The 25,654-nt window shown below is 33.0% G+C and overlaps 2 protein-coding genes across 5 annotated transcripts; one reads left to right on the top strand and one right to left on the bottom strand.

The window, feature by feature from the left end:
- The first annotated feature begins 537 nt into the window (after positions 1–537).
- LOC107065417 (putative serine protease K12H4.7) lies at positions 538–3,580 on the top strand. 2 transcript variants are annotated; one of them, XM_015319092.2, is made up of 9 exons: positions 538–684; positions 1,254–1,461; positions 1,576–1,757; positions 1,836–2,071; positions 2,337–2,472; positions 2,547–2,863; positions 2,924–3,056; positions 3,146–3,315; positions 3,384–3,580. In XM_015319092.2, the coding sequence occupies exons 2-9, from the start codon at positions 1,258–1,260 to the stop codon at positions 3,491–3,493; spliced, it is 1,488 nt and encodes a 495-aa protein (XP_015174578.1). In that variant the 5' UTR covers positions 538–684; positions 1,254–1,257; the 3' UTR covers positions 3,494–3,580. The 2 variants fall into 2 exon arrangements, with proteins under 2 accessions (XP_015174578.1, XP_015174579.1); XM_015319093.2 differs by having other exon boundaries at positions 540–594.
- A 139-nt stretch (positions 3,581–3,719) lies between these two features.
- LOC107065407 (uncharacterized) lies at positions 3,720–19,233 on the bottom strand. 3 transcript variants are annotated; one of them, XR_016178333.1, is made up of 12 exons: positions 18,636–19,233; positions 14,747–14,983; positions 11,587–11,799; positions 9,719–9,951; positions 9,416–9,627; positions 9,118–9,335; positions 8,835–9,038; positions 8,639–8,755; positions 8,278–8,559; positions 7,647–8,181; positions 5,810–6,384; positions 5,041–5,179 (listed from the first exon to the last, which is right to left on the bottom strand). XR_016178333.1 is itself a non-coding variant. In XM_015319065.2 (11 exons), exons 1-11 carry the CDS (start codon positions 18,688–18,690, stop codon positions 4,783–4,785), a joined length of 2,703 nt encoding a protein of 900 aa, XP_015174551.1. In that variant the 5' UTR covers positions 18,691–19,214; the 3' UTR covers positions 3,720–4,782. The 3 variants fall into 3 exon arrangements, 2 of the variants coding, with proteins under 2 accessions (XP_015174551.1, XP_015174552.1); XM_015319065.2 differs by lacking the exon at positions 5,810–6,384 and having other exon boundaries at positions 3,720–5,179; positions 18,636–19,214; XM_015319066.2 differs by lacking the exon at positions 5,810–6,384 and having other exon boundaries at positions 3,720–5,179; positions 9,118–9,332; positions 18,636–19,209.
- Positions 19,234–25,654: the final 6,421 nt, after the last annotated feature.

Raw genomic sequence — 25,654 nt, 5'->3', positions numbered from 1 at the left:
TCGCACCAGCGCAGTGCTGACATCTCTCGGCCAACAGCGCGCAGCTATAGCAGCGCGCGCAGGAAAAGTGCTGACACCTCTCGGCCGCCAGCACTAACATACGCAAGCACCTCATGACGCGGTTCCGCAGGGGCATCTGATTGGCCTGACCACGCCTTTGGTTGGTCAGAGCAGAAGAGTGACCACTGCGACTGTTGCTCTCCCCACTTCCGCATGCCTGGATCGCCGTGGCGGTGCACACGCAGGAAAAACCACATCACTTCTGCTTCATCAGTCGAACCGTCCGGTCGCACTTCTCTCATCGCGCTCACTGTGTAAAAAGTATCTCCTGTGTGCAAACATTATCTTCTGTACGTGACCACGTGGCACACCACGCCGACAAATAAATATCGTCCCACGGGATCAAAAATATAATCGGGAATTTCTTTCCTCCACACGGAGTCTCCTAGGCCCATTCCTTTCTCCGCGGCCGTTCCTCGCGTCGGTGTGAACGCGCCTTAACGCGCCTAGTAACCTAGGGAAAGAATATCCCAAAGTTGAATGTCTAGTTGAATGGAAAAGAAACCACAAAATTTCTGGAGTGACAGTTAAAAAGTAATTGTTAAAAGTCTCGCTATTAAGTTAATACATTTGTTAGTAAAATTAAATATATGTCGCTTGTATAAACGAAATTAAATTAAATAGGTGAATATTCTTACTTAATTATCGAACGTGGTGGAAATAATTCTTATCATTCTTACGATATCGTTGTATTCTTTTTCATATTTTAATTGAAAACATTTAATAAATAACACTATATAATTCATATATCTATGTAACATATTGGTTATCACGTACAAACAATAAGATATAAATAGAAAGTTTCTATTGTTAGTGATATATGTAAATATTTGTGTATTTTATTTTTGTACACTCGTATCACTGTCTTATCTATTGTTCCTAACATTAGACTTTGAAATATTTGTTCTCTTTTTTTTTTTTTTGAAAACCACTTACAATTAGTACAAACCTAATTTAAAAATAAAAGTAAAATTATATGTTATTTTATTATATATTTGAAAATATTGTTCAATGTGAAAAAATTATATTTTTCTTTTTATTATATTTCCAATCGTTTTCTTTTTTATAAAGTAATATTTTACATTTATGATTATTATCATTAAACAAATAATTGTTACAGTTGTATATGCATACATGTTATTGTATTTTCGTATTTGTTTTTCTATAATAATTATTTTCTTTGTGTTTTCTAGAAAAATGCGATTATTATCATCATTGCTGTTAATAGCAGTTTTTTTAAATATTACTGAAGCACTGCGGAATTTTATAAGAGGCAGAAGTAAAGATGGAAATTTAGGTACACTGCTATTAAGCAAAGAATATGAAAAACTTCCTAACGAACAATGGTTTACCCAAATGCTTGATCACTTTAATCCAACCGATGCACGTATTTGGGAGCAGGTATAAATATAGATTTTAAATAATTCTAAAGGCTATGGGGTGTTACTTTTTTAACAATATATTTTTTTAATAAGCTATTGAACTCAAACGGTTATTTCATCATTCCTTTTCTAGAGATATTTTCAAAATTCCGAATATTATAAGCCTGGTGGTCCTATGTTCCTTTTAATTGGTGGCGAAGGAACAGCAACTGCAAAGTGGATGGTGGAAGGACAATGGATCGAATATGCTAAACAATTTGGAGCTATGTGCTTTCAACTTGAACATCGCTTTTATGGAAAAAGTCATCCTACTGCGTTAGTTAACATTCTATAATCTGTAATCTTAATATCATAGAATTTAATATATATCATTTTATTATTAATAATTTTCAGAGATATGAGCGTGAAGAACTTGGTTTATTTAAGTTCAGAACAAGCGCTTGCAGATATAGCATACTTTATAGAAAGTATGAATGATATTTATAATGTAACTAAGAATACAAAATGGATTGTTTTTGGAGGTTCTTATCCTGGATCATTAGCTGCATGGATGCGAGTTAAATATCCTCATCTTGTACATGCAGCTGTTTCAAGCAGCGGTCCTCTTCTTGCAAAAATTGATTTTCAACGTTAGTATGATATCAATTATCCAATAGATATAACGTTGACTTATGTATATAATTTTCTAGATTGTTTAGTATTTTATATATTTTACATATTGGGTTGGTCAATAAAGTATATGCACATATAATATTAAAATATTTAGTAAAAAATATTAAATATAAAATGTTAAAACTATTTATTGACCAACTAAATTTTGATAGATCCATTAGTATTTATATTACAAATATTACAATCATTATTATATTTAGATTATGAAAATATATTTTACAGAGTACTACGTTATCGTCGAAAATGCTCTTAAAGAATATTCTCAATCATGCGTGGATGTGATTGCAGCTGCTAACAAACAATTTCATATAATGTTACGTCATCCGATAGGTCAACAAGGTCTTGTTAAAAAATTCAAGTGAGTATGAATTTATTAATTGCAAATAGTATTTCAAGATATTTATTTTTAACTTGTTTCTTTTTTTTTTGCAGCCTGTGTGATCCGATAGATCCTGGATATACAAAACGCGTAGATATTTCAAATTTATACGAAACTATAGCAAGTAATTTTGCGGGTATTGTTCAATACAATAAAGATAATCGTAATAATTCAAGAATGGCTAATTTGACCGTTGACGATACATGTAAAATTCTTATGAACCAAACGATAGGTGCACCCATCGATAGACTAGCACTTATAAATAATTTGATATTAAATGCTAGCAAAGAAAAATGTTTGGATTTTAGATACGAAAATATGCTTCACGAGTTAAAGAATGTAACGTGGAATTCTGAAGCAGGGGAAGGAGGTAATTTAACAAAAATTATTCTCTTTACTATCGTGTAAAACTATAATTCAATATTTTTAGGTCGGCAATGGGTTTATCAAACGTGTACGGAATTTGGATTTTTCCAAACATCTACCGCACGTCCAAATTTATTTAGCGACACGTTTCCGGTCGAATTTTTCATCCAACAGTGCATCGATATTTTTGGCCCCAGGTTTTTATATTAAAATAATCCGTTAAAATATATAATATAATAATTATTATTATTATTATTTATTACATTCTTGTCATATTCTTTTTCAGATATAATTTAAATTTACTTAATAATGCAGTAAAACGAACCAATACTCTGTATGGAGCATTACAGTTAAAAGTAAACAATGTAGTATTCGTACATGGATCTGTTGATCCGTGGCATGCGCTAGGTATTACAACATCATTAGGTCCTGAGGCTACTGCTATCTTTATCAATGGTATGTATACACTTACTCGATTTTATATCAAATATTTTCGCAAATATTTTAAATGACATTAATTGAAGGTACCGCGCATTGCGCCAACATGTATCCACCCTCGGAACATGATACGGCTGAGTTAAAAGCAACCAGAGCACGAGTCGGAGAATTAATTAATAAATGGTTACAAAGCTAAGTGTACTTTAATTGTAATTTTTTTAAATGAAATTATAGGGAGTAAGTCTGAACAATATATTTTCAAATAAAATCATGCAATCTTTCATTTTTGTATCCGTTTGTTACGAAATACAATATTGTATTTTGTTGTTGTTGAAATATTATTTACTAGAAATATCTTTTTTTTTTTATGATTTACATATGTCATTGATTAATAAAATGTTGATGGAATAGAATCTCAAAGATGATGCATAAATATATATGTGTTTATTTAATGTAATCGATACAATACAGTAACTAACAACTAATGGTATAAGATTATTTTCACGAAATATATATCATATTTAGGTAAATTAAAAGTAATTTGCCCAAAATGGCACTATAATAATTTACTCGTCATTACTTGGCAAAATAAATACATATGTATACAAAATAATTATATGAATATATCTTATCTCAGTCAACATTAGTTATAACGATAGTTACCGTTTATATTAAATTAACGCGAAGATAAATTTGTTATCTATTATGTATTCTGAAACGTATCGTCATTAAAAAAGTCACTTTGTGAGGTGTTTGTGTTCTGTACAAACTGTATTCTATCTACCCAATTTACATATCAAAGTAGCTTCCGTCACTAAACGAACGTATTATTCCGAAATGGATAACATCGGCCTTCCCTTATTTATTTTTGTCCTTTTTGTAAGTAATTAGTAATTTCAAGGCGAGGCCAAGGTACCCATGACAGATTTCAATTCTTATCGGAAAAACTCGACAAAACCTATTCGAGATAATATTATTATACGAAGATGTATAATAAAAAAAAAGAAAGAGAGAGAGAGAGAGAGAAAGTCTAGAAGAAAGTTTAAAAGAAAGTTAAAGGTACACTTTGCTATAGATAAATATATATATGCCAAGATTTGATCGTAATAAATATATATATATATATGTATATATTACTTTCTTTTCTTTCTTTTTTGGCATTCTGCTACAAAAAATCTTCTGATCTTCCACGAAGATCAAGATGAACATAATTCTTATTTTTTTTTTTATAGTAATCGCATATTAAAATACTTCTACATATATGTATGTACAGTATGACGTATAACAAATCGATTAACTATAAATTATTCATAAGATAACAGAGCGATAATATCAAATCCTTCATAGCAAAGGTCTCACGTATATCTATCAAAATAATAAACAATTCTATATGCGTACGCACGTTTTTCTTGTTAAGAGCGAATGTGCCAATGAATTTCTTTGATTGAAATTAAAATTGGAAATATATAATCACCCGTGAAATGTTCAATATCTATGATGAGATTGTGACTGTCTCCATTCGGGTGTTGAATTATTGTGATGATGATGGTGGTGGTGGTGATGACGTTTCTTATCGGAAACACTAGCATGCTTGCTGGATGGATAAGCTGCGACATCGCTGACAACTAATTCCGAACCATCACGTTCGGTATTGTTGCCGCGAAAATTTTCCCGATAACCTGGTTCATCCAGGGTCTCCTTGCGCTGTAACGCAGGATGGTTCATCTTGTGTCCAGTGGTTTCGTGTAGATTCTCCCATGCTTGCCTGTAATACCGATTTAATCCACCTCGACTTTCGGATGAACTGCTATCAAAACTAGCAACGGTATTACAATCTGGTGATGCTCGGTGGCGATAATGTTTACTGCTTCTACCACGGTTCCTGTATAAACAGGGATAAGACGATTGTAAAATAAAGATATTGTTCCTAACAATCATAATGTTATCAAAATTATTCTATAAAGCGTTTAGTTAGAGGATTATTATTTTTCAAGTGATTCAATAAACAACCAACGAAATGTAAACGATGCAATGAACAGAAGAATAAGAATAATGTTATGATGAAAGATAGTTAGGCCGACTTTGCCATAAAATATAATCAACGAATAATTATATGTATATTTCCATAAGGAAACAATTATTATCAACAATCATTGGCAATTAATCAACCTCAAGCGAAAAGTAAAATTTAGGATTAATTTTTGTTCAATCGTGCATGAAGAAGATCAAAGCAAACATTTTATTTTATTCACATGCATCGATGTGAAGCATTGCACAGTGATTATTATTATTAATCTTGGAAAAAAATAAAGGAAAAGTTAATATATAATCAGGATAAGGGTGCATAAATGGTCACTCGCGGAGGAGGAACGCGTGCAAAAAAAATCGCGTGTAATAATACGAAGCTTCCTTTCTTGTAAAAAACAAAAAGAAGAAAAAAGGACACCGCTAGGCTGCCGGTGAAACGAGCTACCACTATACGTAGTGCGCAGTAGAAACTTTGCTCGTTTACCTTGACTATCACTTGCGAGATTGACGTACAGTGGTGTTGTGATGGTGGTACGTGTTGATGGTTGATGTGGTGGGGCGGTGGTTGCGGTTGGAGGGGTGGGGAAGAAGTAAACTTTATCCTGCTGCTTTATTTTTATTCGTATAAGTTTCTCTTTCCTTTTTCCTGTTTTTTTTTTTTTTTTTATTTTATTTTTTCTCTCTTTTTCTTAGTCGTAATTGTTGTTGCTGTTGTCTTTGATTTTTTGTTTTTTCCTTTTTTTTCGTTTTTTTTTTTATTGTTTGTTGGATATTGCTTTTTCGTGGTTGTACTCATTTAGAATTCAAATAGAGGGGTTTGAGAAGTAACCGGCACGGTGTGCTGCCGAGATGGTGAAGGAGTAAGGATGATCGCTACCACGGCGTGCCATGAGGTCGCGGCGCCCCAGGTGCTGGTCGGGGAAGGGCAGCGCCAGTAGCGTATACCAACGCGAGGGCATTCCTGCCTCGCCCCTTCCAAGGCCACTGCTACCGCCACCCCTTAACGCTCCAACCCCACCGAGCCCCCTGCGGCGCCTTCCTCTTACGCTTCCACTGCCGCTAATTACCGCCAAACCACGCAAACATTTCAACTCTTGAATGAATCTCAACTGTTTCTATCTACCTAAGCGCGCTTCATTTTTATTTTTTTCAATTCTACTCTTTTTATTCGAACTTACTCACGTCCAAGTTACAAGTAAAAGCCTCTTTCTAATCTCACAATCAAAGGCGAGTTAACTATGACAATTTACTAATAATGGGGAAAACCAAGTTGACAAGATACCAATTTTTTTTTAATTCTACACAATTGTAGGAGTCCATCAAGACCCATACACTCTGTGCAAGTAGTAAAATGTGAAACTTCTTCTTTCGTTTTCTTGGAAACGGTTGAATATTGGATCCTACCACTTGCACAGTGTACAATAGAGACAGTATACAATTAAAAACAATCGGTATCCTGTTAACTTTATTCTTGTAAGTTCGAAAATGGAAAATTGTAAATGACTTAAATTATGTGATTTTATTTGGAGATTATTTTCTTAACTCTTTTAACATCAAATTATTGATGAAAGATCAGATCAGAGATCAATTGTCTACCGCTAGTCACTTCTACTTTTCGTAGAAATAATTTACGATTTTTACTATCATTGTGTGATTTTTAGGAAAAGGAACCAGCGTCGGAAAGGAATTCGTTAATAGATGAAACAAGAAGAGTACGCGACATTTCTACGCGAAATCGCGATTCTTTGTCAAAAAGATTTAATTCGATGGTAATGGTTAATGAATTGGTTTTTAAAGGAATAACGTTTTCGCGTTTAATTTAAGATTAAAAAGAGGAGAAATAGATAGAAAAGTAAAGAAATCGAAATACAGGGTGTAACAAAAATACGTGATCATTTTAAAATGAGATCCTTATTTGTAGATTAGTTACGTCAACGTGGAAATATATTTAATTTCTAATTTACTTAGTGTATTCTAAAATTATATTTGCATACTCTGCATACAAAATGTTCATCTTATTATCTGAATACTAAATATATTGGAATAATAAGTAGACCATACTAAAAATAACATCACACTCGAATGTTTTATAATTCATAAATAAAGAATTGTTCTTTTATAAATATGAGATATGCATTCCAGTAACTTTGTTACACCTTGTATATTGTACAGGCGATACAGTAGGCAGAAGTAGGTAAAGAGCGGATATTTTATGTATAAAAGAGTGTTAATCATGTAATCGTAGCAGAATAAGACATAGACTGCTTGTTTGTGATATTTGTATGTTCGTCTAGTTAGATATTACAATAACTTATCCTTACCTGCGTATCAATATGACTACTGTTGTGATGACTGCAGCAAGAAAGACGAAACCGCCGAAGACTCCGAGTGCAATGACTGCACCAAGATTTAATTTTGCTTGATGAGCACTAGCCGGTTGATTAGATGTGTCCACTTGTAAAGGTCCCGAAGGTTCGGGTACACCTGTGCCAATACCGGCTTGCACATGATCAGCACCACTACCAGCAATCTCGTTGTCTTGTGGATGATCCTTGCTATGATCATTTAGAATCGATGATGGAGAAGAAACAGCACTTTGTATGTTAACGTTTGACTTTTTCGGTTCGGTTTCTTTAACAGTCGCCATGTGTTCACCAGTAATCGGTGATTTTGGTGGAACTATTGTTGATTTTATCGTTGATTTCATCGTAGTAGTCGTAGTTGCTTTCGTTGGTACATTTGTTACTGATGTAGTCGTTCTAATCCTCGTTGTAACGAATGGTCGTGGTCTGCTACTCGTTGCTGGTCGTGAAGTCACTCGAGGAGGCAACGTTACTGTAGTCGAATGAGGTTCTTCTATACAAACATAAATGGACAATACGAATAGTTAAAATGTGTTATAAGATATTCAATGAATAAAACACTAAAATAATTATAAATAATTGAAATTACCTATGCAAGATGGTGCAGCGTGATCATAAAGTCCGGTTTGTAAGCAGAGAATCTGCCGTGAACCGATCAATCTATAACCTTTTTCGCATGTATAAGTGACAATACTACCAACGAGAAGACTCCTGTTAACGTTCGTTTTGCCTGCTATTTCAGTTTCGTCGATTTCATCGATTTTAACGAAACTGTGAGAAATCATTGTGGGTGGATCGCAATGTATGGGCTCGCAACGCGGTGGTGGTCCGTTCCATCTTTCATCAATGTCGCACGTTAACCTTGCACGACCTATAAAATGAAAAAAAAATAATAGATTAATTTTACGTGAGATCGTATAATCATAATAATTACTGTCATCATCGATTACCTGTCATTTCGTATCCCTCGTCACAAGAATAGAGTACTTGGCTCAGATAAGTTACAGTGTTGTTAATCAACGTGTAACCACCGTGCTTTATATTCGCGGGATAACCGCACTCGATATCTAAAAAAAACGACAGCGAAGTTAGTTTATAACTCATTAAAATCAGCGAGGAGATAAACAGCAACTTTTGAATCCTTACTTTTACAAACCGGTGGAAATTCGTTATAGAAGCCCGTATCAAGACAGGTACGAGTCGAAGGTCCAATTAGTAGACTTCCAGAGTTGCAAGTATATTCTACAGAAGCACCAACTTCGTATTGAGTAGCAGCATTTCTACTTACTACAGCTGCCACGGTCATGGTTGAGTTTGGTGGTTGTTCGGGTCTACCGCAAGATCGTGGTTCTACGAATTGAGCATATTTTTATTAGAAATGTATCATTAAAATGGTAAAAAAATATGAAATATGAAAGATAACGCTTACGGTGTTGACAGATAAAATTGAGTCGAGCATTGCAAGGTGTATCGGACCAGAGCCAACCCCTGCTACCGTCGTATCGAGCACAATCTTCTTCTGTACCTTGTGGAAGACTCCAGAAAGATACGGAAACTTCTTCTCCGCTACCTGTCCATCTCCAAACGGTCCGATCATGTTCATCCCTCACCGCACCCATCCAGTATTGACTGGTAGTGTCACTCCTTCTTAAAAAATAAATAATATCAATATAGTTGATTAGATAACAAAGAATTGACTATTAAATGTTTAGATGGATATACAGTACCTGTGTCGTCTCCACAATTCCCAGGAAATGAATCCTTGAAGTGCAGGATTACTTTCATCGACTAAAGTGCCACCCCGGTTACGACAGAAGGTTAAAGCATCTGCGAAGATCATCGGTTGCCGATTATAAAATATGTAACATTTTCCATTATAAGTGGCTGTTGATCCTGGTGGTTGGTCTCTGAATTGTGGACACCTTTCGATAGGCAATGCCTGTGCATAGGAATATCAAAACACAAGATAACAAATTTAATTAATTTTAAGGATAAGTAATATGAGTGATGCGTTGATCGCAACTACACACCTGATCCGTATAAACGAAAGCTTCGCACAAGGATAGCTGCACCGGAATTGGCGCTTGGGTGGAAGCCTCTAAATGCACCGAAACAAATGCACCAGGCATTGGTGGATTGCAAGGAAGGAAAAGAGGTTGACCCTCTTCCAGTGGGCCAGTGAAACGGTTGCAAATTGGATTAGTTCCTAAATCCGGCCGATTGTTACCGACGCGAACGACGATCGTACCAGGAATACCAGTTCCTATTAATTTAAAGAAAAAAAAACGAATTTCTTCATTTTCTTTTCGCTCCGTTAAAATTCCTCTTTTGTTTTTGTTTAAATATACTAAACGTAATTAACTGAAAAGCGAATTGATGAAGAAATGAAAAAAAAAAAGGCAACATCATTTCAACCTAAATAACGTCTCAGCCGCAACAATGAATTACAGCGTAGATTGTTATTACAATATTACATACTCTTCTCTCTGAGACATTTCGTTTCTCTTCGACAGAAGAAATAAAAAGGGGCAAAAGAAAATAAAAGAAACGATATACGCATCTAATACGTAGAACTTTCATAAATCGGTAAACTCGTTGAATTTCACTGTTTGAAAGTACGAAAAGGAAACGCGATATCAAAACGAAGCCGATGTCCGGCTTCTCGTCATTTTCTTCTTCCTTTTCTCTTAAACTTGAGAGAAACTCCTGTCGATTTGTCGTCACGGATCGTCTCGTCCTCTTCGCTAAATTATTACTTTATGGACAATAAAATGATCTTGTCCTGGTTTTCTCAATTGCGTTCACTTTTCTTTTCCTTTTTCGGCGATCATGCGTATTCAATCGTGTTTGCATAAATTTCAATTAGTATTTGATATACGTTATCGATAATATATGTTTCGTTCCGCTTGTAATCGTTTCCTCTTTTTTTTTTTTATAAATAAAATTAAAAATAGAACAAACTTTATAAACTATTTTATTTAATTATCTATCTGAATAAATTCAACAAACGAAACACATAAACATTATAGTTGCACACATCACATATATTATCTGCATTGTATAGGATCGTTAAGACCTATGATCGTCACGGCTGTTGCTCAATGTGAAAGTTCTCATCTTTTCTTTCCGCGAAGAACAATTATAAGGTAGGTTATTGTGAAGTGCGATTGATTTAATTGCAAATAAGTACGGCATGTAGACGACTCGGAAGGCATAACGTGGAAATCATCCTAGGATACCTATCTCAACGAAGTTCCCTGGGCCGTGTCCAAGAGGTTGCTAGAAGGCTGCATACATCATGGATTTTGCCACACATGGCCAACTTTTCCTTAGAGATCATTTCATCCGATATTTATCCAGGTGTATTCACGTCAAATCAATTTTACACATCAGAAACTGACGATTATTGTTCCCGTAATAATCCATCTCTAAACTAACTAACTGATTGAATAATTTTAACGAATTCTAGGAATAATGATCGATCAAACGTAAATATTAAATTGTTAGAAATAAAAAAAAAAGAAGAAGTGGGATTAATACAGCGTTAGTGAATTCATCGTACAATTTCACGGATGGTTCGAGACGATGCTTGAACGATAATTCTGCTCTCTTTCGGTTTACCTCGATTAGACGCTTTGATTATCTTTGGTCAGTGGAAAGAAAGCGCGTTCTCAAAGATTGACAGAAAATCAACATAGTGAAAGAATCGATTTGAGGTCGAGGAAACTCATGCATCGAAGCACCCAATCAAATATAGATATCTCAGTAAATGAATAAGACTCCTACTTGTGCTAGTTTACTGATAATTAGCTGATTAAAGAAAGTCATTTATTAACAACATCCGTCGAATTAATCGCAGATTTGATCAATGGAAATTAAAATGGAATACTTGACTTACCACAGCAAGGTTTTCCAAAATCCAATCGGACCAGTTGTACCATGTACGGTTCCAGAAGATTCACATACCACCATGGTTTGTGTTCGGGTCTTGTTAAGGTACAAGTTTGTGCTGTGTAAATTTGTGCGCTGCTTCCGTCAACAGCACGTTGCGGAATTCCGCCTTCCAAACTGCTGGATTGCATCGGTGCTTTTCCTCCGGCAACGTTCAATACTAAAAACGCAAAGAGAAAATAATCAAAACTTAATTAAGATTGAACGATAAGTCTATACCATATTTCTATATGAATAAAAAGGCAGAAATTAACATGAATTTATTGGCTAATCTAACATTATTTTAGACACATATTCATCTTCAATAGAAGAACTTGATCATTTCATTAATCCTTCCGTTAACTTCTTAATTAAAATTATTTTCAATCATTCGTTATAAGTTAAATGCAATTTGACGAGAGATTACGTGACATGGCATGATTGAAACTTTAATGTTAATCGTTCGATCGCGATCGTTGAATCGCAATGGATGAGAAAAAGGCCGCCAAGACTCATTGCCATACTCCTTGTATATACAAGTATGTAATAAGTACATGATGAAAGAAGGTCGCGAGTATGGCCGCGATTTATGTACATACGTGAATGGGCGAATAGGTACTTTGGTACTCAATGTATGTGTACAGTGTATGTGTTTTTATCAATACATATAAATCTAGTTGAAGTACGCAGATAGATGAACAGTCGCGGCCTCGAAAAAGAAAAGAAAAATTAATAAGGAGAAAAAGAAAAAAGGGTAATAATAAGAAGAATAAGAATAAGAAGTTTTGTTCAGTAAGTGCTGGCAAGTGCATTCGCGAAGAAGTCGTTGGCCTTGCGGTAGTTTTACTGTACCGTAATGTGAGAATTTTACCGGCGCTAACTCGCAATGCTGACGCTACTTTTGCTTCTGCTGTTGAAATTGCTGCTGTTATCGTGTCGATATTGATTATATTAATGAGGCTAATTAATTTACTTTTATATATAGCAATAAAGGAAGAAATAAATTAGACACCTATATTTAAGATCCTATATTCTAAATTTATACGAGGATAAGAAAAATTGTTCTTTTTTTTTTTCTTTAATTTTATCATCTCGAAGATATATAATTCTGATATGTAATTTATATGATTAAATATTCTAAACTTGGATGGCGTGATCAGGAATAATTTTCCAATGAAATATGTATGATCTAAAATATCCTAAATTCGTATGAGGAATAAAAATAAAACTATTTTATTTTTTTAGCATCTGAATAATATTCAATTGTGGTGTCTAATTTAATAAATGGATTTATATTTCAATCCTTTCGATCAGATTATTCGAATAATCGATGTACGATACGATTAATCATTTTGCATCATTATAATATTATATTTCTCGGAAACAAGTTTAAACGACAACTTACCAACATTCCAATAGATGACTGTATTTACAACACTAATAAGTTAATAATTGATGCGTTCTCGACCTAAACCTACATATTGAATTACTCATCGACATTCAGCTGTACGGTTGTACACGTATGCAACTACATAGCACGTTCCCACAAACTCGATACATTCGCGTACCTCATAATTTACAGTTATTTCTCGCGAGTAAACGTGAGTAAGAAAAATTTTGCAGAGATTATATTGTCGGTTCCATAATAACTCTAATAACGGAAGTCTTCCGACATATTAGGTTTTAGGATTATCTGTATTCTATTATACGTAGAATTAATAAAACGGAATATTGTGTAGTCATAATAGAAAAAAAAAAAATAAATCAATGAGAATATCAGAAACGTATAAATTATGTGCATCCTTTCGAAAGTAGTTTAATTTTCAAATACAAATACTAGCAAATGATGCGTAATCTCTTGTCACGTTACTTTCACAATTTTCCGTATATGGTTAAGCTCTATTACAGAAATTAAACGATAACAAGAAAGTAGTAGAAAGAATCTACGTGAAAGTGTTAAACTCGGGCATGAAATTTTCGAGCTTCGTCGAAGCGTAAATGAAAAAGAAATAAATTTTGTTTTATTTTCTAATGATTCTCGAGTCGAGAGTGTCTTTGATTTTTCCTGATCGGATAAAGTGTAAGTGTTATGTTGTAAAATCGATGAAAATAATAAGATAAGTGAAAGTATTCTTCCGTTTTCATGCCAAAACGTTATGTCAAAGATAGGAATCGTAGACGATCGTAAAGATGAATTCGAACGATCTAGGAAGTTGTGCCTTCGAGCGATGCGCTTAGAAAGAATAAAACCGTAGTAGACGTGTAAACGGAGGTCGAAAAGAAAGTTCCACGTTTCGCGATATTCTCACAAGAGCCGAGAGAAAAGGAGGAAGTAGTGCGTCGAGCTTTCTTGCCGAGGGAGTCGATTTCGAATACTCGACCATCTGGATTCTGATTTTTTTTTTATTGTTTTTTTGTTTTATATTTTTTTTTTGTTATCGATACAAAATAAAATTATATCTTAACACGTTGATAGAAATTGATTTTTTCAATTAGATCAAAACGGATTATGAGTGACTTAAATGCCTCAAATATCAACACCATAGAACAATATTGTATTTATTTAATTGGACTATACAATAAACTGAACAATTGCATTATTCATCAAAAACAATTTTAATTAAACATTATTTATCGTAATACCAAAATGATATATACCGTATTGTATTATTCTATTGTGAAATGATAATCAACGTGTTAAATACACCCTTTAATTATTTATACCAACAAGTATATATGCATTTAAGAAAAATAGAGCGAGAAAGGGGTAGGAAGAAAAAAATCAAGTCTGCCCAAGGACAACGGATAGCGGCTGCTTCACATTAGGAATGCGCACGAGGAAGGAAGGTTGGGAAGGCCGCGCACGAGCAACAGGTTCAGAGTTAACGGTGCAATGCCCCCACTGTCTTCGGTATTTCTTGGCTATCTATCGACGAGCGCCTCGGTCAAGGACATTCGGAATTGGGTCGATCAACTAACCGAAACTTCCTGTCTTCTGATAATTAGACAGGTATATATATGTTATATTCGCGTATGACACATTTTTCCTTTACGCACGATCGATAGAATTATATCTGATTGAATAGAAATGTGTATAAAAAAAAATATAAATTTGAAAAAAGACTTACCACAAAATGGAACACCTTCCGGTGTCCAAGTCCCGTCTGCTTGACATTGTCTTCTCGCTGGGCCAAGTAATTCAAAACCCCGTTCGCATGAATAAGTAGCTACAGTTCCTTCCGGGAATTCTGTTTCTTTGAGAAGAGCATCCTCTTCGTCTATAACATCGTCAATGCCGCTAAAAGTGAAACGTACACTGCTGTGAGCTGGTGCACCAGGATAACCGCATCCAGTGCTAATGCTACCTGCAATTCAATACGCATATCTAAGTATTAAGATACATTTATTACGTTTCAAACGCTTCATATTTACGATAAACTTTATATACACATACAGGAATCAGAATCAGAAATCGATAAGATACACTGGTAGTATCTCAAGTGTCGTAATATTTTCCCATCGGAAACTATAAACAATGTATTTAATGTTTCGACATGCAAACTTATTTTTAACGTTGTTGAATTCCAGTTGAAAAAATTAATCAATATGTAACTGAGAATAGCAGTAAAAATAATATTCAAGAAAATTAAACAATGTTTGGTACATTTTCAAAGTATACAATCACAAAAGAAAACTGTTTATATTAATCTGTCAATAAAAAAAAATAAAGACAGTATTCTGAACATCATACTCTACTACAAAAACTTTCTTGTCATAAAAATACTTGAAACAATTTCAAACAACGTGCTAAAATTTTTGAAGACATTTTTTACGAAACTAATTCCCTTAGAATCACGTGATTGCATTAAACAACGGTAATCGTTGTACCCATGAAATACATAGTTACGTAGACACGCTACATGTATGGATTTACAAAAGAGAATTGCTTGAAAGGCGTAAAATGTGTTTAAATGGCTATGCAATGTACGGGACGTTGCTTCATCAAGCATCGAAGTCTACGTTTTTAACTTGATGACTTCGATGCCCGGTGAGGCTCGTCACCGTGGCTTTAACGCAAACAACTTATTTATATGCTTACAAACTACTTAAATACTTATGTACGTGCATTATAAAGCATTTTGCTGTTGTGAAGATGCAACAAACATTTTAATGTTTTCTCTTTTCTTCCCCGGAGTTCTAGCTTCCATTATGTAATACGGTTTGAAATCGTCATTTACGTAGGAATCTTGTCCGCAATATCGTAGACTGTGTAATCTTATTTCATTCTTGTTCGTTAGACGAGTGATCATTCTTTCATGATTTGTTAACAAATTTATATATATATATATATATATATATATATATATATATATATATATATATATATATATATGTTATTTTTTCTTTTTAATAAAGGGTGTAACCAGAGGAAAGAAAAAAAGATACGAAACTTCCGGTAATAGCTCAACCTACGCAACGATTCGCCGGGCTAACTCAAGGATTTCGTCGAAGATTCAAAACGAGCGGAAATCGCTTTGAGTTCTTGCAGCGGAAACGATAATGCAAGCGATTCGCATCCTGTGGAAAATCGCGCAATCGTCTTTAAATTTTAACTTTTGAAGAATTAATCACAGTGACGCGTTCTATTACCGCGTGCCAAACAAAATGTTAACATTGATTTAAACCTAAGCGATTTATTTGCGAAATTTAACTTTTATCTAAAAGCATACTTTATTCCAATGTTTATTTCCAAATTACGCGTATATATATTTAGTATAATAAATAGGGTTTTAATTTCTAATTGAATATTCAGGTAGAATGAAAATAACGCGTCAAATTTAGGTGAGATTGATCGTAAGCATGATATGTGAGGAAGGTGTAAAGGATCGATTGCTTGACAAGGTCATAGGATGAAACCGCGAACGAGATGAATGTCGAGATTACCACGACTCGTGTCGGGCGGACAGGTGACATTCCTGTGGTACGATACAATAAAACGGTTTCATCTTTAAATCATCGTAAACACTTATGATAAATAACTCAGCATTGATCTCACGTTGATTTGTGGTACTCAAAACATAACGGTTTAAATCTATACGATTAACATATTTATAATGAATATACTTTTTCTATCGACTATGTTGCTAAACTATACAACAAGAAGATATGAAAAGAATGTGGATTGTAATGTTTTGTCGAAGTAACAAACACATACAAACTTTTTTACATTTACGCCTACGTTTGTTGCCAAAATGGCAAGGCTGCATAAGCCACGGTCAGGTACTCGCAGTTACAACCAACATAAACGTGATCAGAGTAAATAAACTTATGTGGGCCAGTAGAGTGGACATAACGAGCTACGATCGCGTGGAAAGGGTAAAAGTTATTCTGGTGTAAATATCAGGTCACCGCTATTTTTTACCGTTACATTCAGCAAGGATTATCATACAATACGATATCTTAATATGTTATAGTTTTTGCGATTGCGCGACGATATGATCATCTTTACTTACTTAGTTCGCTAATGTTCTAAGAGAGAGTAACGTAACGAAACGAAACGAAACGATTGTAAGTATGAGAAAGAGAGCGTTTAACAAGCAGCTAAAACGTGTATTCAATTGTTTGGAATAATAATCGCGTTTAAGTAATTGTCAGAACTAATCATACACAATCATGAACGTAAGCATGTTGTATTGTTCGTTAAGTATTTGTCACACAATAAGTGCCACTTTATTTAAACGCAGTAAACTATTTCTGCGAGATCGAAATAATATTTAATATTATAATTTTATGTTCACGATAATTTATGTTACTGCGATTTAATAAAAAAAAAAATATATATATATATATAAAGAATATACTTGTAATAATACTATAAAAAAATTATGAACGCATTTGACTTCGTATTTTCTAGAAGATTCACTTCGTGCTCATGCGTTTACGGAGTTCTAGCAAGCATAATGCGCATCGGCTATTTTTATACGGATGACATCGTAATGCATATTTTGTAGTACTACTTTACTATCGTGATTTTTGATTAACGATTTTAAAATTCTACTTTTACGAATTAAATTTTGTGCCAGATGTTATCTTATTAATTGATATTAGAAACATTATTGTTTTTAGAATTAATAATCCTTTTTTTTTTATTAAAATAATCATTATTATACGAAGTTAATAATTACAACAGTTTAGAAAATAAAAAGCAAATGTGAAATTTTATTATTGAACAGATTGTAAAAAAACAATTCCAATGTTCTATGTCTTTTTATATCTTATTTTTCTTGCGGAGAATTTTTATAGTCTTTCGTTAACATTTAATTATAATCAATAAGAGAAAAAAGTTGTACGACTTTCTTTCGAGGAAAGTGAGTAGATTAATTCGTAGATTTTTTTATATTTTTTTTTAGATTTTACATAATACATTTGTCAGCTAGTTGATTAGAGATAGAAATAAATTAGAAAACAATCTATGAAATAATCTTAAATAATCTCATTAACTGTAAGAAAATTTTTAGAAAGAATAAAGAAAGCAGTACGATCTTCTTTTATATATATATATAGATATATACCACGTGGCGTTTGACTGGAGATTTCAACGCAAGAAAAGAAAGACGTTAGAAGAGAAATGGTTTTCTCATCGTTGTGTATCTGTAGAATTCGAATAAAAGGAAATAGAACAAAGCTTAGAAATAAAATGATGCGAATGTTTGATAAATGAGACTCTAAGGAAATAAATAGAGAACAAGAAATACGAGTCAAGTGAAATAAAGTAAAATGAAGTAATCAAATTCATTTGAAATAAATATGATTAATCGTCCATACATTGGATATAAACGAAACATACTCTTGTAAATACATTAAGAAAAAGTGTTATTGATAGTAATATAATAAGAAGATATTAAAAAAAAAGAAACTAAAATTAGAATCTTTTATGAAAATAAAAATATTTGCTTCTTTTAGAAAAAAAGTCTTTTTAGAAAAGAAGAAAAAACAGGTATAATAATAAAAGCCAACCTTTAACAATAGACCCTAGTACAAGGAGAAAACACGTAAATCCTTTCCCTTCCATTTCTTTTATTTCCAGCCTCCAAGCCCGAACACCCCGATGAATTCCAATGGTCGTTTCTCGAAATAAGAAAGTTCTTGAGAAGATGATGAAAATACACTATTTTCTTACAAGTGATATTTCACCGAATGCACCATCGATGAGCCATACTCGTCATCTCGCACGTTTATAGATATTTTCTTCAAGACCACTTCGTAAGAATAATATTTTTTTTTCCAAATTGAAAACAAAAAATTATGAAATAAAAATCAAATCAAAAATATAATATAAACAGTCGAATTGTCAAAACGAGACAATAATATTTTCTCTGAAATAATTTAATATTTCATCGTTCTCTTTTCTTACAGTGAAACTTTCGTTTGTGTCTTCTACGAGACACAAAGTAGGTCTTCTACGAGCGACGGACTACGATCTCTTCCGAAGACTGAGCTGCTCGTTCAGTCTGCACTGTAGCAGGAAGTCGTCCAGGTGTTCTACTCCCTCCCCACCCCTCCAGCCACCACTACCACCTGCTATACATCTAGTGCTCTTTCTGCTTTTCTTTACCACTACCTCCAAGCAAATAACGAATAGTGTGCCAGTTGCCACCAAAAACGTGAGGTTGCCTTATACGATCAACTCACTCTCTGACTATTCCTTCTATCCTACTTGCTATCCAACTCACGGGCCAATCTTTAGGCTATTCTTTTAGGAAGACCATTATCAAGAAAATGGGCGGATATTTACAGACAATGATGTGTCATTAACTTTAGTTTTTGAAAGTCTTTTCAATTTCTTTCGCTTGACCTCCATTTTACTTAACAAACTGTGAACAACCAATCGTCAATATAAATATTTCAAATTATCTACAAGAAAGAAAAAGATACTAACAAATCGTTCAATTACAGAATGCAAATTACGCTTTATTACAATTGATCGTAAAATTATATTATTTGCATAGAGCGAACGGATTTACGTCAGTCACCTAATTACTTATTAATCTTTGATTATTTATCGATGATTTGTATTTCAATCGCGTACATTTCTCTAGTAGAACATTTTTATAACGGTCTTATGATATATAAATGCGAATGTATACATACATAAATATTTATATAGGTATACTTACCTACATAGATTTGACACTGTTAAAGGAATAATAAGACACTATCAATTGCTATATCTATGAAAGCGAAGGAAGGAAGAAAGAATAAGGGCCTCTGTATTCTCGATTTGGTAGAAGCGGAAATTTGTTGAGAGACGAAAGTTAACTGTGTGCGGTAACGTGTGTCTAAAGAGTTGGAAGTCGAGTCACTTGTTAGCAACGTCGACTTCCTGACCCACATACCAGGGGCGCCGTACAAACGTAACACACTTTAGACGTTATTCCAGCCGTAAGGCAACCACGAACCAACCGCAGCCCACCGGAATAGGAGGAATGCGCCGTGTTGTTCACGTTTACGTACTTCCGAATAATAATTTTCTTCAATCTCTTCGACTAAGACTATTCTATTAAGAAAGATAGGAGGATCAACTAAATTCATTTTTTGAGGTCATCGACCTATGCCCCCACGACGTTTTTAATCTAGTACTCTAGCCGCCGAATCGAGTTTCTCCGTTAGGCTTCAATATCCTCTTCGAACAGGCCATATCGGTGACAGTGTCGACATTCTTTCAGCGCATACCAATCGATACTTTTCGAGATATTACACCCACTCTTAATCAATATTCTGATGAAAGAAAAAAGTATTTTAAACAAAAAAAATGCTCGTTTATAAATGATACACAATAATATTTGCAAGTTATTACAATAGTTTGGATTAAGATTGAATTTATATAATTTATCTTTTATTGAAATTATTTATATTATTAAATAAATTATCAAATAAATTCTTAACATTGGTTTTGCTTACAATAATGAATGGCACATATATTTATTATACTTGTTTTAACAGTTATACATATGCACCCATTGAAATATAATAAAACTATACAATCATTGTAGATAAGAATATGTTTAACGTTTTATTGACAATAGATGACTATCGTATCAGTTGTTATGTCAAGCAAATTCTAATATCTTCGATAACCTGCGACCCAAATCGAACATCCTCCGTGTCATCGATTCTCGATGAAAGTTACTTGTTGGTAACCTCGTTAAGAAATCGTCGTCTTCAGTTCGATGATCTTCGTTACTTAAAAGAATCTCCACCAATGTCTCGAAACATTCGCAAGTTTTGTTACTCCAGTCACGACTTTCCGAAAATGTAAAGAAAGAAAAGTACTATCCTTCGAATAATTACACACGATACAATCCTAAACCTTTTTTAAAACTTGTCGCTTTCGTTATTTTTATTATACCTCGTGTTCTGTTGTTGTCCTCAGCAATATCAACTCGTTCTGTTCCAATTCCATCTTTCCCACACTCTCCTTACTCGTAAGGCGTAATTACCGACAAAATGGCGACTGGAATTGTTAATGAATAAATTGATATTTAACGAAAAATTATAATAAACAAATAATAAAATATGAAATATTACCAAGTGTGTGTTGTAATTTTCTATGTATAATTTTCAACTCTTCTACTACGTCATCGAAATATTATTGTATACATATCGTTTGATCGTAATCATTTTAAAAAAGAAGTAGCAAAAGCAAACATTATTATACGCGAGCTTATTCTTCTTTGTGAAAAACTCTCTACTCATAGATTCGAGAAACGAGATTCGAGATAAATGCAAACGATTGTTTCTAAATTAGTTGATATTCTTGGCACGGAAAACCATCTCACTCTTTCCCTTTGCCTCAATCCCTCAGATATAATCTCGTAAATACGTTATCCTTTTAAGAAACAAAAGAACGAAAAATTGCTTCAGCAATCTTCACATTTCATAATATAATATAATACTCGCGTCGATTATAATCATTTTTCCGTCAAACTCGATTCTTTGACTCTCACATATGCGTTTTCCATAACTCGCAATCTTAACAACATCTAGAAAAATAATTCTTAGAAAATTCAATTAGAATAGTAGGAATATGAAAAAAAAAATGAATGTTGTCTGAGAAAACGGGTTTAAAAATGAAACCTGTGTAAAATGATATTAATCGTTACCAAAATGGCGGTGTCCTCAAAATTTAGATTCTCACGAACTTATTTAATGGAGAACGAACACATTAGGCAAACTAAACGTGTTCAAAATTATTATTCATATTTCTATTTCTATTTCAATGTGTGTTATTTATCCACATTTCTACAAATCACATACACTTAAGTTAAATATTATTTGATTGCCTGAAAAGCTCGTGCTGATTTCAAAACATTTATATTAATATTATATATATATATTTTTATTTATAAATATTTTTCATTTAATAAATAAAAATAATTTTAAATGGTTCTTATAACTGAATCCTAGCTTGGAAATTTAACATTTTTCTGGCTTTAATATTTGTAGAACTTGGGATCTAACTGACGTCATAGAAACATTCACTTTTCTCTTCTCAGAAATTCCATATCCGTAAAGAGATCTTCCTAGTTCGATGATTCTTGCTTGCTTAGCTTGATTAATGTCCTTTTTTTGTATCATAAAATAAATGTTACTTTGGTAGTCGTTCCGTCAAAAGGGGAAACGTCAAAAGAAATTATATAGATAAAAAATCGAGTTTGTCACAACACATACATGTTATAAGTTATGAAAAATAAACACTGCGTTTGTTTCTGTCACGATGCGAAAAGTATGAGGGCTCCCCGTTAGCGCTTTCTCTTGAAATTAGAACAATGAGCGTATACTACTCGACTTGATAGCTGGAAATTCTCATTAACTACTTGACTTACCTTACCACCATTTCGATCCTACCGAAGCATAAACCATAACGTAAATCTTCAAAGAATCTTTGTCATTCCAAATCAAAGCAAAAATTTGTCGATCCTAGTTTTTCGAATCTTGAAAGAAAAAAAAACAAAAAGAATAGTGGTTGCTCATTGAGTGTGCGAAAGAAAAAGAAAAAAAAAAGAACGATGCAACCCGGTTACGGTTTTGACTGATCTAACCAACCGAAAAAAAAAAATAAAAGAAATAGGTTAAAATTTTAAGAACAGTTTCGAATGTTTCTCAGACTGAATCACCTCTTGGTGTACGAAATAAGACGAATATTGTAAAAAGGGAGAAGACAAAGATGAAATAATGGTGAATGAAAAGATGTCACGTGAGTCATCCACCCAATGGTATTTGCTTAGCTGCGGTATGTTAAGTTAGCTTTCACCGCGAAGGAGATGAGATAAAAATTGCAAAAGGAGAGACCTTATCGATAATAGACCTTCACTGTCTCGATTTCGTTCGACCTCTTTCTTAACCGATGTTTCTCACGCTCGTACAAAGTAGTCCCGGCTATATAGAATTGTCGCTTTTATAATTAGAAGGAATATATCGATCGATATCGCACATTTGAATTCCCACGATTCTGCAAGGCCAATATCTTCATTTCTAATATACGTTTTAAATATTGAAATAAGTATAGTTCTCGATATTGAAATAATGCATTGGTAGGTACCACTTAAGCTCTTACACTCGAAGATTTATTTAATCAAATTATTAATAGAATATAGTTCAACATGCAATAATTCACTGAAAAAAATGTCATTCAGAATGTTTTCATTTTAAATTATATACATTATATACATTATGTATATTAAATATATACAGCCTTTGGAAAATCATATAAACAACATACAAAATAAAAGAATTTTCATAGAGGACAACGTGCCAATCTGAAGATGAATTTCGAGGAGGGCAGTGTATCGAACATATATTCCGTGCTTTTAAATAATAATATACATTTCTTTTGATTAATTAACAATTATTTTAATACTCTAATATATTCTACTTATATTTAATATTATTTAAGCACATATATACATTGGATTAAACATTGAATACTTATTAACGTACTTTAAATAGAAAATAATTATAATTTATTCTACATGTTTCAACCCTCTCGGTACTACTGCCACCTATCGGCGGTATTCACTAAACGTTCTTTGGGTACTACCACTGCCCATTGGCGACATCTACTAAACGTTCTCTGAGCCCTACCCGGCCCTACTACCATCCATTGGCGGCACCTACGAAGGGTAGAGATAAGGAGTATCATCTGTGTATATGAAAAGTGTCCGTCGAAATGCATTCAATTAGGGTGGCGCCACAGTATCTTCAGGGTAAATTTTAAAGGAAGCGCCAAATATTATTAGAGTAGGATAGAGAAATAAACAAGGAACACAAATTTTACCCATAACTATTTTGTTATTCACATACTTTTTCATAAAATTAAATGATAAAATATCAATAAATGTACTATTCACAGTTCACGAAATAAAATCACTCTAGCTACACGTTTTCTCATAATAATTCTTTAAGGTTATATTTACTACATTATTTTCTACTGCGCAAGTAGTTGACATTTTCAATAATTAACTACTTTAGTCGCCAATAATAGTAAATTTTTTAACTCGACATACTTTAATTTGTTAACAATTGCTACATTTATACCATACCTTTTATCTACATCAGCGCCATTCTGGAAGGTTTTTGAATTGTTATTTATAGCATACGCTGGATACTTTTTCAAATTTTCTCCTATATGAGATGATACTCCTTATCTCTACCCTCCATAGCGGCACCCAAGGAAAATTATGTGGATATGATTACTCTGTATATACGTTTTATTATATATAGATAAGCTACGAAAAACAAATTGGTATATTTGCTTATATTATTAATTTTTTTAATGTATAACTTACAATTTGAATTTAGTTTCCTTTAGGATGAGTGTAAAATATTTGAAAGAAAAACAGAAAGGGATTAATTTATGTTATTTATTGTGTGTTATTCTATTTATAATTATTAATTATATTACTTACGTAATGTATTGTGATCTCTGGCAGGGGCGTGGCGTAGCAATTCGACCTATCTACTCTAATTTTGAATTTAGCAACCAGATAGCCTATTCAAGTGCTAGAGATCCCAATATGTGTTTAAACAATCAACTTAATGTTGATTTTTTAGTAAACCTTTTCGTAAATAGAAGAAACTTAACATGCACTACAATACAAATGCACCCTTTTTTTATAATATTCCCTATAAAATTAATATAACATACTCTAGAAAAATAGAGAAAAAAATATAAAAAATAAAAAATGTCTTACAATAACCTAGACTTCCTAACACTTCTCTTGTTAATACAAGGACACCATGTAAGTTATATATATTAATGTAGATTTGGTTTATTCTTAACCACTAATCTCCAAAAATATTTTATAGATTGTTTTTAAATATTGAAACAACGTTGTATTCACATACAGGTATGTTTTTATTAGATTAATTTATTTATAAAATAGTTAATTAATTCTTAATAAATAATTGTACGATACAGGTAAGTTCAGCACCATCTGTTGGCCATAGATTTCGGTGAATTCGCGTAACATTTGAACGCAATTATACTCTTCATCTATACGACGTCATATTTTCGCTCAGTCTGATTTTTTAATATTTATATTCAATTTTTATTGTAATATTTAATTTTGTGTAACATTGTGTTGAATTGAGTTTAATTATCTTGTGTCGTCTTCTAAAAGGGACAGGGAACAAGGTAGATTATCTTCTGCAGGGAAAATGCTGTTTATGGTTTTACGTCTAGAAAAGGATTGAGGTTCCCACGCAGGGTTCTTTATTACTTAACAAAGTTTGGGGAGATGTAACATTTTTGTTTAAACAATTTTGAAAAAAAACCTTTGTTTTCTTGTCTATTTATTCAGACTGCGCCACATCAACGCGTGATGGGGCACAGCTAGTATTTCTATAAATAACGTATTTATAAATTGTTAATATGATACGAAATTAAAATCTTTTAGAAAAGTTTATGTCTAAATTTTGTAACCCTTTACATAATTTAGATGTTTCTTTTTCAACGAACCTAATACGGTTTGATC

This window comes from Polistes dominula, unplaced genomic scaffold (assembly GCF_049000335.1).
Source record: "Polistes dominula isolate Pdom_NZ unplaced genomic scaffold, Pdom_raw_medaka contig_24, whole genome shotgun sequence".
In the NCBI taxonomy this organism is placed as follows: domain Eukaryota; kingdom Metazoa; phylum Arthropoda; class Insecta; order Hymenoptera; family Vespidae; genus Polistes; species Polistes dominula.
Note: the sequence above shows the minus strand (reverse complement) of the source record. Positions and strands in the feature narration are given on the sequence as shown.